Source organism: Medicago truncatula, chromosome 6 (genome assembly GCF_003473485.1).
Source record: "Medicago truncatula cultivar Jemalong A17 chromosome 6, MtrunA17r5.0-ANR, whole genome shotgun sequence".
Lineage (NCBI taxonomy): Eukaryota > Viridiplantae > Streptophyta > Magnoliopsida > Fabales > Fabaceae > Medicago > Medicago truncatula.
Window position 1 is genome coordinate 18,820,351 of NC_053047.1, and position 15,706 is coordinate 18,836,056.

General features: G+C 40.5%; 2 protein-coding genes and 1 non-coding gene across 3 annotated transcripts; 2 read left to right on the forward strand and 1 right to left on the reverse strand.

The window, feature by feature from the left end:
• Positions 1–884: 884 nt before the first annotated feature.
• On the forward strand, positions 885–2,546 carry LOC120576015 (uncharacterized). The gene has a single exon (XM_039826971.1). It carries the CDS (start codon positions 885–887, stop codon positions 2,544–2,546), a length of 1,662 nt encoding a protein of 553 aa, XP_039682905.1.
• Positions 2,547–4,370: 1,824 nt separating this feature from the next.
• LOC112417664 (small nucleolar RNA R71) lies at positions 4,371–4,477 on the reverse strand. Its single transcript, XR_003008256.1, has one exon. It is a non-coding gene; the product is annotated as a small nucleolar RNA R71 (small nucleolar RNA).
• Positions 4,478–10,396: 5,919 nt separating this feature from the next.
• On the forward strand, positions 10,397–13,613 carry LOC120576016 (uncharacterized). The gene is made up of 4 exons (XM_039826972.1): positions 10,397–12,219; positions 12,505–12,868; positions 12,938–13,374; positions 13,484–13,613. The coding sequence occupies exons 1-4, from the start codon at positions 10,397–10,399 to the stop codon at positions 13,611–13,613; spliced, it is 2,754 nt and encodes a 917-aa protein (XP_039682906.1).
• Positions 13,614–15,706: the final 2,093 nt, after the last annotated feature.

Sequence of the window (15,706 nt, forward strand, 5' to 3'; positions counted from 1 at the left end):
TTGATAATGAATGGATATGTGATTATGTGATAAGTGTTATTTGATTATGTTATGTTGTTTATAATGATTGGATATGTGATTACGTGATAACTGTTTAGCATTTATGCAAAGTTAATAATGGAATGATTGATGTTAATTTATGATTCACAATTACATTGATTAATGTTATTTTATTATGAAATCTCACCCCTTCTGCTTGAAAATGTTGCCCTTCGTATGGGTAACTTGCAGGTGATCGTGCTTAGTGTGCAGTTGCTTCGTGAGTTGGCCTTGCCTTCACTGTGTCGTCTAGGTCGCTCTGATACGTAACGGGATGGGGTTTAATGCTATAACATGCTTCATTCTTTTACGTGAACTGCTTATGTTTTGATAAACTCTTTTGAGATACTTATTGGGCCTGCGTGCCGAAAACGTTTATGATTTATGTTTATGATTTTCCGCTGCTATGTTAAAGATATTTGTGAAGGTTAAATCATTATTTAACTGTTTTGGATTACGTTTCTATGTGATATCCCGTTTATGGTTTTTACTCTGATAATTGTTTAAGAAATTTGTATATTGGGAAAACGGGGTGTTACACTTGGCTTTGTTGTTAGAAAGGGAATTATCTTGTAATCAACTTTGTTTTTTTATGATTTGTTTAGGTTGGTATGTTTACAAAATTGCTTCTATAGGTCCTTCAATAAAAATAAAAAAAATATATATATATATAAAAATTGCATATTTTGGCATATAGCATATCATGCATCATATTGCATTCATAAAAAGTGTCCAAATCAAGTCTCATACTCTCCTCATTTCTGCCTCAGAAAAGCAAAGTGGCCCGGCGTATTCAGTACAAACCCACTCGCATTCACAACACTCGAGCTCATATCAAGAAGAGGATGTTAGCAGCAGAACAGGAAAACGCTCAGCTCAGAGAGGAACTAGTTAACCTCAAGGGAGAGATGGAAAGAATGGCACTTATGATGGAAACTATGATGGCTGAGAGAGAGCAAGCAGCAATCTCCAATTCAACTCCTGTTGTGGTCGTCACAGCTGCACCTGAGGGTCCCCCGCAACCATCTCCGACTACTACTACAACTATCGGCCTCACCCAGCCTCTGATGACTGATTTTTCTTCTGGTAATATGGCAACTATGGGTAACTCAGGCTTCCGTCCTCTTGGCCCCCAGGGTCTCTTTTCTACTCCTCAGTATTCCATGCCTCCAGGCTACCCTTGGGGCATGCCGCTTGCAGCTAATGGGGTTTTTCGTCCAAGTGCTACTGAAATGCCATTCGCACATGGTCAACATACTTCACCTTTTTTTCAGATGGGCCAGCTATTTCCTCAGGCTGCTATGACTCGAGCAGGATCCACTGTGCATGTTGAGCCACAGCAGGAAGAGCAGATTTATCATTCTAACAGTGTGATGGGGGACGACAAAGCAGTTAACTGGGAAGAGAGGTTCGGGGCTTTGGAAAAAGAGATGAGTAACATGCGTGGTAAAGAAGTAGTCGTCCAGAGTATATACGATCTTTGCTTGGTACCAGATGTGGATATACCCCCAAAATTCAAGATGCCTGTGTTTGAGAAATACCAAGGGGACTCGTGTCCACAAAATCATCTAACCATGTATATTACGAAGATGATAGCTTACAGGAACAACGTACCTTTGCTCATTCATTGCTTCCAGGACAGTTTGACCGGTCCTGCACATACTTGGTTTATGGGATTGAAAGGCATTACTACATTTGAACAATTGGCTGACGCTTTCATGCAACAATACAAATACAACATGTATCTGGCGCCTAGTCGCAAAGAGTTGCAGTCCTTGACCCAAAAGGACAAAGAATCATTCAAAGAGTATGCACAACGCTTCATCCAGAAGGCCTCCCAGATTCGTCCGCCCTTGGATGAAAGGGAATTATCCGAGATGTTCTATGAGACTCTGAGTCCTTGCTATTCAGAGAAAATGATTGTTTGTGCATCACAGAAATTCATCGACCTGGTAGAGACGGGGATACGTATTGAGGATTGGGCTCGTAAGGGAGCTGGTTCTTCAGGTGGTTCTGCAGGAAGTTCGTCTAATGGTAACAAGAAGTTTGGTAATGGTTACTCAAAAAGGAATGCTCAAGAAGTCGGCATGGTGGCCCATGGAGGATCTCAGCCTGTGTACCCTAGTCATCCTTATGTTGCTAACATTACCCCACAAATGACCGCTCCCCAGAACCCAAATTATCAACCACCAAGACCTCAAGGACCTTCACCATACTATCCACCACTATATCAACTACCATACAACCCACAACAATTCCCTCAACAACCATATTACCCCCAACAACCATACCAACAAAGGCCACAATACCCACCACAACAACAACCCCGTCCTCAAGCTCCCTACAATCAGCAAAATCAAAAACAACAATTTGATCCCATACCAATGACATATGGAGCATTACTGCCTTCCTTGCTCACGCAAAACCTGGTTCACACACTACCACCCCCTCGCATTCCAGATCCTCTCCCACGCTGGTACCGTCCTGAACTTCATTGTGTTTATTGATGAGTCAATTATATGTTATTTTAATATGCTTTTTAGTTTAGTTTTATTTAGATTTTATTTAGTTTTATATTAGTATTATTTCCTTTTTAGAATAGTTTACTTTAACATGCAATTTATTATATTTCAGGGAAGAATATTGGATGGAGAGAGTCTTGGAGCAAAAGAAAGGGATTTGGAGCAGATTGGACACAAAAATATGAAGATTGGGAAACAAAATACATCTCCCACAAGTCAGAAGCTTGGCACGGCCCGTGCTAGCCTTGGCACGGCCGTGCCACCCTCCAGATGCCTTTTGCTGCTTTTGCTTTGACTCCAAGCTATTCTATTTTGGCGCACAATCTACCGAGGAATATTCTAGGAATATACTTGCTTAGATTTTAAGTCAATTGTGTACTATAAATAGAGTAGCTAGCCATCACTAAATATTCATCTTTACTTGGAATACAATAAGTGACAATTGCTTTTCAATAAAGTTCTTTTCCTTTCCTTTATTTTCCTGTCTTTTACTTTCATGCTTTCTCTCTTCTCCCCCATGTCTACGATGAACATGAGTGAGTAGACTTCTTCTTGTCTTGGGATTGTTGGATAAGTCTAAATGACATAATCCTAATCAAACCAAGCCCTAAGCCTTAATCTTATGTAACCCTAGTTTCTTATCTGAATTCACCGTCTTAACATGGATTAACCATTATCAAACTGTGGAAACGAAAGTGGAGGGTTTGATAATTGTTCGTCCATTATTCCAAATATCAATTCATAAAACGAAAGTGGAGCTTTGATATTCGAACAAGTGAATTCAGACAAGGATTGCAAAGTCAGCGAAATAGGCTTTGCAATCTTTGAGACATATAGTTTCGATCTTCAAGGGAACTAATAACAATCAAGTCAGCGAAATAGGCTTGGTTGTTAGAGGAACCAAAATCCAATAGTAATCAAGTCAGCGAAATAGGCTTGGTTGCTAGAGGAACTTAAGAGAAACTGTTTTGAGAAATTAGGTCTAACATAACATTATAAGCTTATGGTTTCGGTTTGAGAAGGACTTGTTATTTAGATGAAACCAACGATCCCAAGGCTCTTTTATTATATTGCTTTTAACCGTTTAAAAACCCCCAATCTACAATCTCTTCTCTCTTCTAATCATCTCTAAAGGTTAATTAAATTGAACTACTCCCTGTCGGAACGATACTCTTTTATACTACTTCGGTAAGACCGTGCACTTGCGGTTTTATCTCATCAAGTTTTTGGCGCCGCTGCCGGGGAGTAAACTAATTTGATTAACTCTTTTCTTGTGATTAGAACTCTCTTCTCTTCCTCTTTTCTTCTACTTCTTTCTTTTGTTTTACCACTAACTTCTTGGGTTCTCGGTTTCTGATGCGAAGAAGTAAAAGTCTCGGAGAATTTATTCCTGAGATCGAAAGATTTTTGCATAAGAAAAAGAGAGAGGCACAAAATAATACCGCTATGGCTGAACGTACTCTCAAAGAGTATGCTACTCCTTCAACGGAAGAGCCACAAGCTATTATCGTGTACCCAACGGTTGCGGGTAATAACTTCGAGATCAAGCCTGCACTACTCAATTTAGTGCAGCAAAACCAGTTTTCTGGATCACCCACTGAGGATCCAAATCTCCATATTTCTTCCTTCCTCAGACTCAGTGGCACCATAAAAGAGAACCAAGAAGCCGTAAGACTTCATCTCTTTCCCTTTTCCTTAAGGGATAGAGCTAGCGCTTGGTTCCATTCCCTAGAAGTCGGTTCCATTACTTCATGGGACGATATGAGGCGAGCATTCCTCGCCCGATTTTTCCCCCCATCCAAAACAGCTAAGCTTAGAGACCAAATTACGCGTTTCAATCAAAAAGATGGGGAGTCTCTCTATGAGGCGTGGGAGCGTTTCAAGGAAATGCTTAGACTTTGTCCCCACCATGGCCTAGAGAAGTGGCTTATAGTCCACACGTTTTATAATGGCTTGTCATATACCACTAAGATGTCTGTTGATGCAGCTGCAGGTGGAGCTCTAATGAACAAAAACTACACGGAGGCTTATGCTTTGATTGAGGATATGGCTCAGAATCATTACCAATGGACCAACGAAAGAGCCGTCACCACTCCTACTCCCTCTAAGAAAGAGGCAGGTATACACGAAGTCTCTGAATATAACCACCTTGCTGCTAAGGTTGAGGCATTAACACAAAAAATTGAAAAACTTAATGTTAATGCTGTCCCACCTTCTTCTGCATCCCCTCCTTGTGAAATCTATGGTATAACTGGTCATATAGGTGTTGATTGTCAGTTAGGTAGTGCTGCCAACATTGAGCAACTGAATTACGCTCAATACAACCAAGGAATGAGGCCAAATCAAAATTTTTACAAAAATCCTCAAGGTTCCTATGGGCAAACAGCACCACCTGGCTATACAAACAACCAGAGAGTAGCTCAGAAATCTAGTTTGGAAATACTGTTGGAAAATTGCATGATGAATCAAAATAAACAACTTCAGGAGTTAAAAAACCAAACAGGATCTTTGAACGACTCTCTCTCCAAGCTCAATACCAAGGTAGATTCCATCGCCACACACACCAAAATGCTTGAGACCCAAATCTCCCAAGTGGCCCAACAAGTGGCCATCTCTTCTCAAACACCAGGAGTCTTTCCTGGTCAGCCTGAAACAAACCCCAAAGCCCATGTCAACGCTATTTTTCTAGGGGGTAGTAAGATAGAAGAGACTGTTACTAAGGCCAAAAATGTCAAGAAGGAGAGTGTCAGGTATCTAGGTAAGAATGGTGTGATAAAAAGTGAGAAACCGCTTGATAAAAACAAAGCCCTAACACCTTTAAGGCTTACTAAGCTCAACTTGGAGGCTCAATTCACTAAACTCTTTAACATAATTCGAAAGATTTGCGTTAAAATCCCCTATGCTGAAGCTTTGTCTCGTATGCCTCTATACGCCAAGTTTTTAAAAGAAATTTTTTCAAAGAAAAAGGCTATAGATCATAATGAAACAATAGCTTTGACAAAGGACAATAGTGCAATCATCAAGAAGCCACCTACAAAGCTTAGAGATCCAGGAAGTTTTGCCATCCCTTGTATGATAGGGAATGAAACCTTCAACCGAGCCTTGTGTGACTTAGGAGCTAGTGTTAGTCTGTTGCCCTTACCCCTCTTTACAAGGCTGAGGTTGGGCAAGCTAAAGCCTACCGAAACAACATTGAAGTTAGCCGATCGTTCTGATATCCAACCTGTCGGATATGTCGAGGACATCCCCGTTAAGATAGAAGGGATAGACATCCCAACTGATTTCATGGTGCTTGACATAGATAAGGACAATGCGTGCCCTATAATCTTAGGACGACCCTTTCTCGCCACTGCGGGTGCTATAGTAGATGTTCAAAACGGTAGGATTGTTTTCCAAGTGAGTAATGAGTTGATAGGATTTGAGTTGGAGAATTATATGAAAGGTCCCGCCCTTTATTCTTGTAATATGATTAAAGATCATAATGTGAAAGAACGCTTATTAGCGCCATCTACACAACATGACCTCTTTGATCCATTCTAAAGACACTTTCTTATAACGTCAAGCTAATGACTATAAAGAAGCGCTTCGTGGGAGGCAACCCACGTATTTAACTGCTTTCGTTTTTGTTTTTAAGTTATTTTGTAGGTAATTGTCCGAAGGTGATTCAAGAAAACGAGAAAAAAATTTTGAGGCCACTGTCCAGAACCTTGGCACGGCCCGTGCTCACACTGGCACGGCCGTGCCAGACCATACCCATCCAAAACTAGCCAAAACTCCAGAAAGTTGGCACGGCCCGTGCTAAGGTTGGCACGGCCGTGCCCGACTACAGGTAAGGATAAACCCACCTTTTCATCTCCTCCTTCCCTCATTCTCCACCACAAACTCTCTCTCCATTTACACTTCTCTCAAAAAACCTCCATAACCATAGAAATTCAAAGCTTCCATATCCACCCCAAAACTTCACCATTTCACATAATTTCTTCACCCAATCAATCACAAACCCATTTCAATCATAACCCATCAATCATCCCTCCCAAATATTACCAAATTCGTAGCCCCCATAAACCTACCTAAAACCCCACACATTCTTCACCAATTCACCCAATCCAACTCCTAACACTTACTCAAACCCCAACCCCATCACCCAACCAACCTTTTCTACTCAAAACATTTCCCAAAAACCAACCCTCACCCAAAACACAAACGGTCAACCAAGGTTCCGGATAAATGGCATCTAGGAAAGGTGGAGCAAGCTCTTCCGGTGGACAACAACAAAAGAAGAAGACTCAAGCCAAGAATCATGGCATAATCTTCAAGGACACCAAGCAAAGGGACAGGTATAAAATTCTTATCTCTAAACCTTTACATCCTTGTCGATATCCAGATCCTTATACTTTGAGTGTGCTAGGACTAAGGGATAGTGTGTTCGGCTTACTAGGAAATTTAGGATGGGTTGATATGCTTAGACCTATGAAGGGCTTCGAAAATTTCACTTATGAATTCTTAAGTTCTATTGAATTTACGAAGGATAAGGTGAATTTTGACAACCCCGATCATAGAGTCTCTTTCCGACTTTTGAATATGGATTACGAGATGTCTCTTGAAAATTTCTGCTTAGAGATGGACTTTGCAAATGCGGGGTTCATCCACGACTCTTGGAATCCAAATTTGAAGTCAGAACACTATGACCCCGCTCTCTTTTGGAAACGCATTACCGGGTTAAGGCAATACAATCCTCGCAACAACAAGGCTAGTAACATTCACAACCCCGTGCTTAGATACCTCCAGAGAGTCATGGCTTGTACCATTTGGGGTAGAAAAGAAGTAGGAACGACTAGGACGGATGAACTTTTTATGCTTTGGGCAATGCTTAGTAACAATCCCGTTAATACTTGTTTCTACCTACTTGACTACCTTTCCTCCATAGGAGCTAGACCTGACAATAGAGCTGAGATAGTAGTCGGTGGCATCATTACCTTCATCGCTAGAAAGTTTGGAGTGGGTGAGGAAGATGGGATAAACCCAATTGAGGGCAACAATAGACTTAATATTGACACCCTTGTTGCTATGAACTTCATTAAGATTCACCCACCCATGACTTATGCACTTCAACTTCGAATACCACTATTATTTCTACTTCCTAACCCATCTCGGACTAACCCCGAGGTGGAGGAAAATTTGTTGTATGTTGGTGATGGATTACAGGTACATGAAGAGCATAATCAAGGTGACGAAGAAGGTGCCCACATGCACCATGAAGAAGAGCCCCATGACCATAACGACAACAATGAAAGATGGGCATGGATGCAAACCGAGGTACAAAGGATAAGCACCGAGCAACAAAGGCAAGGTGTTGAATTATCTGGGCTAAGAAATGATGTCCTTCGGGGCAACCGCATATCCGAAGAAAATAACCAAATGCTTCGGAACATGATGCAACACTTACACCTTCAGGGCCCTCCCTATGGACCTCAATAAAAATGTGAGCTTTCCTCTTCCTCTTTTTCACCTTATCTCTTCAAACTCTATCTCACTCTTCTACCTCTCCTTTTCTTTTATTTTTCTTTTATCTTGAATCATTGAGGACAATGCTTCTCCTAAGTGTGGGGGAAGCCTAATAAAGTGTCTTTAGTCGTAGTGTTTCCAAACTCCCTTGAACTTTATTCTTTTGTTTTGTTTTATTGTAAAAGGCATGATTAAGAAGCTAATTTTTATTGAAAACATCATGACACAAAAATTTTCATTGTCTCCTCTTATTTTGTTGATTCTTGTACATGAAAGCAAACTCTTGTGTTTTAAGCCGTCTTGATATACCCACATCTTGTTTTAAAGTGAATAAAGTTCTTCAATGAGAAAAACAGAAAGTTGCTTCCCTTGAGTAAGTGTATGAATAGGTAATTTAAGGAAACACGTTTTAATCTTAGTGGTGCATTAACCTTTAAAAATTCTCAAAGCGCCAGTAGTATAAGTGAGTATAAGGGAGACCATAAAAAGCCAAAAAGCCAAATAATTCCAAGATCTCATCACTGAATCTAGATTGGGGAAGGAGGTAGGCCCTCCGACTTCCTACGTGAAGGTGATTGTTATCTTGAGAAAAACTTTAAAAAGCATTGTTGAAACTAGATTGGGGAAGGAGGTAGGCCCTCCGACCTCCTACGTAAAGACGATGTTTTAAGGAATACCATTGAATCTAGATTGGGGAAGGAGGTAGGCCCTCCGACCTCCTACGTGAAAATGTTGTTCCTTAAATAAAGAACTTAAAATGTGCATTTGGCAAAAGAACAAAGATTCTCAAAAACTCCCATCTCTCTTATATGAATTGTAGAAGGAATTTTTCTTGGTTAGTTTAGTGCTAGGATTAGACCATGTTTCCTCATTATACCTATCTTATACAGGAGCAAGAAAAGGGTTGGACTTCACACACACACTCACTTGAAACTTGATTGTTGGGTAGAATAAAGATTTCAAGAAATACTTGAGTTTGTGATTAGTGTACATTTTGGGATTTAAGCCCTTGAGGAGACATGTGCTTTAATTAATTGTCATTTGATTTAACTGTTGATGCTACTATGTTTATGCCTTTTGCTTGAGGACAAGCAAAGATTCAAGTATGGGGGAGTTTGATGAGTCAATTATATGTTATTTTAATATGCTTTTTAGTTTAGTTTTATTTAGATTTTATTTAGTTTTATATTAGTATTATTTCCTTTTTAGAATAGTTTACTTTAAAATGCAATTTATTATATTTCAGGGAAGAATATTGGATGGAGAGAGTCTTGGAGCAAAAGAAAGGGATTTGGAGCAGATTGGACACAAAAATATGAAGATTGGGAAACAAAATACATCTCCCACAAGTCAGAAGCTTGGCACGGCCCGTGCTAGCCTTGGCACGGCCGTGCCACCCTCCAGATGCCTTTTGCTGCTTTTGCTTTGACTCCAAGCTATTCTATTTTGGCGCACAATCTACCGAGGAATATTCTAGGAATATACTTGCTTAGATTTTAAGTCAATTGTGTACTATAAATAGAGTAGCTAGCCATCACTAAATATTCATCTTTACTTGGAATACAATAAGTGACAATTGCTTTTCAATAAAGTTCTTTTCCTTTCCTTTATTTTCCTGTCTTTTACTTTCATGCTTTCTCTCTTCTCCCCCATGTCTACGATGAACATGAGTGAGTAGACTTCTTCTTGTCTTGGGATTGTTGGATAAGTCTAAATGACATAATCCTAATCAAACCAAGCCCTAAGCCTTAATCTTATGTAACCCTAGTTTCTTATCTGAATTCACCGTCTTAACATGGATTAACCATTATCAAACTGTGGAAACGAAAGTGGAGGGTTTGATAATTGTTCGTCCATTATTCCAAATATCAATTCATAAAACGAAAGTGGAGCTTTGATATTCGAACAAGTGAATTCAGACAAGGATTGCAAAGTCAGCGAAATAGGCTTTGCAATCTTTGAGACATATAGTTTCGATCTTCAAGGGAACTAATAACAATCAAGTCAGCGAAATAGGCTTGGTTGTTAGAGGAACCAAAATCCAATAGTAATCAAGTCAGCGAAATAGGCTTGGTTGCTAGAGGAACTTAAGAGAAACTGTTTTGAGAAATTAGGTCTAACATAACATTATAAGCTTATGGTTTCGGTTTGAGAAGGACTTGTTATTTAGATGAAACCAACGATCCCAAGGCTCTTTTATTATATTGCTTTTAACCGTTTAAAAACCCCCAATCTACAATCTCTTCTCTCTTCTAATCATCTCTAAAGGTTAATTAAATTGAACTACTCCCTGTCGGAACGATACTCTTTTATACTACTTCGGTAAGACCATGCACTTGCGGTTTTATCTCATCATTTATCATCAAGGGGCAGCAGGTCACGATGTGGAACGTTGTTATGCCCTCAAGAAAGAGGTCCAAAAACTGCTCAATAGCAAAGAGTTAACTTTCGCCGACCCTGATCATGTTGCCCAGAACAATCCTCTGCCTCCCCATGGGCCTGTTGTTAATATGATTCAAGATTGTCAGGAAGATGCTTGCATTCTCTACGCATGTGACATCAAGACCCCTTTGGTACCGATACATGTGAAAATGTGTGAAGTAGCTCTCTTCAGTCATGATCACGAGGGTTGTGAGGTGTGTTCGGTGGATCCTCGTGGTTGCATGCAAGTCCAAAATGATGTGCAAGGTCTCCTAGATAAAAAGGAACTTGTGGTTACAAAGGAAATCAAGAGCAAAAGTGTTTGTGTTGTCACCCCAATATTCAGAGCTAGGAGGCCGCTTGTGATAAACGCTAACAGTACAAAGCCCGCTGGCACTCCTCTGGTAATCTGTGTCCCTAGGCCTGTACCTCTTTCCTCTCAGAAAGCCGTACCTTACAAATATGAAGGCACAATTCTTGAACCCGGAAGTGAAACGACCTCACCATCTGTTGTGGACAATATTGCCGAGAGTAGTCAGATTTTGAGAAGCGGCCGCGTTCTTCCTGTTGTGGTTCAGAAAAGCACTAGTATCTCGATTGAAGAAACAGTAAAGGAGCAGAACACAGGTAAAGGTAGAGTTGGGGAGCATCCCAAAGAGATTGACTATGAGGATGCTGATGAAATCTTAAAGCTGATCAAGAGGAGCGAGTACAGGGTTGTGGACCAGTTGTTACAAACCCCTGCAAAGATTTCCATTATGTCTCTGTTATCAAGCTCTGGTGCTCATCGAGATGCCCTGAAGAAAGTACTGGACCAGGCTTTTGTGGATTATGATGTGACTTTGGGCCAGTTTGAAAGTATTGTGGGGAATGTGACCGCATGTAACAGTCTGAGTTTCAGTGATGAAGACCTCCCAGCGGAGGGGAAGAAGCACAATCAGGCGTTACTCATCTCTGTACTTTGCATAACAGACTCTTTATCCAATGTTCTAATAGACACCGGCTCTGCTCTTAATGTAATGCCCAAATCAACCCTTGACCAATTGACATATTCCGAGGCTCTCTTGAGGCCCAGTAAGGTGACGGTGAGGGCATTTGATGGGACCAGAAGATCAGTATATGGTGAGATAGATTTGCCCATCTCAGTCAGCCCACATGAGTTTCAGGTTACTTTTCAAGTCATGGAGATCCAGGCTTCTTTCAGTTGTTTGCTTGGCAGACCATGGATTCATGACGCTGGGGCAGTGACATCCACTCTCCACCAGAAGCTAAAATTTGTAAGCCATGGAAAGCTCATCACTGTGAGTGGCGAGTCAGCCTTTTTGATCAGCAATTTGTCTGCTTTCTCTGTTATTGGTGGTAGTAGTTCAGATGGGTCATCATTCCAAGGTTTCTCTGCTGAAGGAAGTGTAGGTAAGATTGAGACTTGTATGGCTTCGTTGAAGGACGCACAGAGGGTAATCCAGGAAGGCAAAACCGAAGTTTGGGGTCAGCTAGTGGAGTTACCAGAGAACAAGCGCAAGGAAGGGGTTGGTTTTCTTAACAGTAGGTCTGGGAAGTTTGACCCTACCGAAGGCTCTTTCCGCAGTGCCGGATTCATCCACGATTCATCAGAGATCAATGCAATTACCGATGATGCGCCTGGAGGAGTGGCACCTGTCTTTGTAACACCTGGAGGAGCATGCTGCAACTGGATTGCTATGGACATTCCTTCTGTGATACCCCGATCTAAGTAATATGTTTGAATTGTCTTTTGTTTCTTTTACTTTTAAGAAAACTCCTTTCGTTCTGCCCAAGACGAAAGTGAAATCATGTAGGGCTTTGTCTTTGCTTACAGTACTTTTATTATGAATGAAAATCGCCGTTTCTGTCACGGCCTTTATTTTTATTTATTCTTTGCATTTTCTGGAAAAAATGGTAATAGAAAAATCAAAAAAAAATTGTTCTCTTTTTCTTTTAAATTTCAAAATCAAAGGTCTGCATTTACTCATTAAAATCAATCATGAATCATGTGCAGACTGAACATAAGCGAGCCCGTTGAACACAGTAACCCCATGCTTCCTCCCAACTTTGAGGTCCCGGTTTACGAGGCTATAGTAGAGGATGATGAGGAGATTCCTGATGAGATCAGATGGATGTTGGAACAAGAAAGAAAGACAATTCAACCTCATCAAGAAGAGGTAGAAATCATCAATCTGGGTACTGAGGAAGATAAAAAAGAGATCAAGATTGGGGCATTGTTAGAGGTATCTGTCAAGAAGAGGATAATTGAGCTTCTCAGAGAGTATAATGAGATATTTGCATGGTCATACAAGGACATGCCGGGTCTAGATCCTGATGTTGTGGAACACAGACTGCCTTTGAAGTCTGAGTGTCCTCTAGTAAAGCAGAAATTGAGAAGATCTCATCCCGATATGGCCCTCAAGATCAAAGAGGAAGTGCGAAAGCAGATTGATGCAGGTTTCCTAGTCACATCAGAGTATCCTCAATGGTTGGCCAACATAGTGCCCGTTCCAAAGAAAGATGGCAAAGTCAGAATGTGTGTTGATTATCGGGACTTGAACAAGGCTAGTCCGAAGGATAATTTCCCTTTACCTCACATTGATGTATTGGTTGATAACACTGCTAAGTGCAAGGTTTTCTCCTTCATGGACGGTTTCTCCGGCTACAATCAGATCAGGATGGCTCCTGAGGATAGAGAAAAGACGTCTTTCATCACGCCCTGGGGTGCTTTCTGCTATGTGGTGATGCCATTTGGTTTGATAAATGCTGGTGCCACTTACCAAAGGGGCATGACCAAAATCTTTCATGATATGATTCACAAAGAAATTGAAGTCTACGTAGATGATATGATTATTAAGTCTGGCACAGAAGAAGAACATGTTGAGTATTTGTTGAAGATGTTTTAGCGGTTGAGAAAGTACAAGCTCCGGTTGAATCCTAACCAAATGTACTTTCGGTGTCAGATCTGGTAAACTCCTAGGCTTTATCATCAGTCAAAAGGGTATTGAAGTTGATCCCGACAAGGTCAGAGCCATCAGAGAAATGCCTGTTCCAAAGACAGAGAAGCAAGTCAGAGGTTTTATTGGAGACTCAATTATATCTCCAGATTTATCTCTCACATGACTGCCACATGTGGACCAATTTTCAAGTTACTCCGCAAGGATCAAGGGGTGAAGTGGAATGTTGATTGTCAGAAGGCTTTTGATCAAATCAAAGAATATCTGTTAGAACCTCCAATTCTTGTTCCTCCAGTTGACGGAAGACCTTTGATCATGTATTTAACAGTACTGGAAGATTCCATGGGCTGTGTGTTGGGTCAACAAGATGAAACCGGAAAGAAAGAGCACGCTATCTACTATTTGAGTAAGAAGTTCATTGATTGTGAGTCCCGATATTCTGTACTTGAGAAAACTTGTTGTGCTTTAGCCTGGGCTGCCAAGCGTCTCCGTCATTATATGATTAATCATACAACTTGGTTGATATCCAAGATGGATCCTATCAAGTACATATTTGAGAAGCCAGCTTTAATTGGAAGGATTGCTCGATGGCAGATGTTATTGTCCGAGTATGATATTGTGTATCGCACCCAGAAAGCAATCAAAGGTAGCATCTTGGCAGACCATTTGGCCCATCAACCAATTGAAGACTATCAACCAATCAAGTTTGACTTCCCAGATGAAGAGGTCATGTATCTAAAAGCGAAAGATTGTGATGAACCGGTGTTCGGTGAAGGTCCTGATCCTGAATCCGAATGGGGTTTGATTTTTGACAGGGCCGTTAATGTCTATGGTAGTGGAATTGGTTCAATCCTCATTACCCCTAAGGGTACTCACATCCCTTTTACTGCAAGGATACGATTTGATTGTACAAACAATATCGCTGAATATGAAGCTTGCATCATGGGTATCGAAGAAGCCATCGATTTGAGGATTAAGAAAATTGTCATCTATGGAGATTCAGCTCTCGTGATTAACCAGATCAAAGGAGAATGGGAAACTCGTCATCCTGGATTGATCCCCTACAGAGATTATGCAAGACGATTGCTGACTTTCTTCAACAAAGTAGAGCTACACCATGTGCCCCGTGATGAGAATCAAATGGCGGATGCTTTAGCTACTCTATCCTCAATGATCAAAGTGAATGGTGTAACGCTCTAATCATTATTTAATTATTTTTGATTATGTGGTGTTATTTATATGGTTTTTGGTGATTTATGTGGTGTATATATATTTATTATATGATTTATTTTATTAAATAATTATAATAAGTGGAGAATATAATTAATTAGGGTTTGGGGGGTTATGAAATAATTAGTATAGTTAGTGGGAGTTAATTGCTAATTAGGGGAGTTACACTTTGGGAGTTAAGGAAAGAAAAACAGAGAAAAACGTTTTACGTGAAAACAGTCAAGTTTTGGGAGAAAAGCTAGTGCAAGGGAGAGGAGCTTAGGAACCATTTTCTGCTGTGTTTATTCTGCAATTCTAAGGTAAGGGTGAGGTTTACCGCAATTCTATAGGTTCTGAATTCTGATTTTGTTCTAACAGGTTTATGTGAGAATTGGGAGGAGTTAGGTTTTTGGTTGATTAAGGGGTTTTGGGTGTAGGAATCGTAGAATTGAGGTTAGAAATGGGTTCTGAGTGCATAAAACCTTTCATTGCATATCTGTAAACTAATTTGGGGAGTGAATTGAGGAAAAATGGGATTTTTGGGAAAAACCTGCATTCTGCCCGTACAGAAGTTCATCGCTCGCCTCGCGAGTAGCCTATGCTCGCCTTAGCGAGTGAACAACTTCATCGCTCGCCTCGTGAGTGATACAACTCGCCATGGCGAGTAGCCTTGTGAAAATCTGGATTTTTAAAATGTTGTTATAAGCAGTATTTTGGGTAGTTTCATGTACCTGATTTCCTGAGCTCGCCATAGCGAGCAGATGTGCTCGCGAGGCGAGCTGCCCAGTATCTTGTTGGTTTGATTTATGTTGTTGTTTGGATGGTTTATATTGTTGAATTAAGCATGGCTTGTATGTTGATATATATTTCCCTGGATGTCCTGGTTGGTTGTGATGAATAGATGCTGACTGAATGTATGTTGTATTTAATTAAAATTCACTTAAATGTTGTAAATTGGATGGTGAATCATATATATGTATATGTTAGATTGGTTGGTATGTAGATATACTCAAGGGGATTAGTTGCATAAACATAACAGTGGGAGAGCTT

Coding starts and splice junctions, on each gene's coding strand:
- LOC120576016 (XM_039826972.1), top strand. CDS start 10,397: ATGCACTTGCGGTTTTATCTCATCATTTATCATCAAGGGGCAGCAGGT. Junction 12,220..12,504: donor TCTGTGATACCCCGATCTAA/GTAATATGTTTG, acceptor AATCATGTGCAG/ACTGAACATAAGCGAGCCCG. Junction 12,869..12,937: donor TGAAGTCTGAGTGTCCTCTA/GTAAAGCAGAAA, acceptor GTGCGAAAGCAG/ATTGATGCAGGTTTCCTAGT.
- LOC120576015 (XM_039826971.1), top strand. CDS start 885: ATGTTAGCAGCAGAACAGGAAAACGCTCAGCTCAGAGAGGAACTAGTT.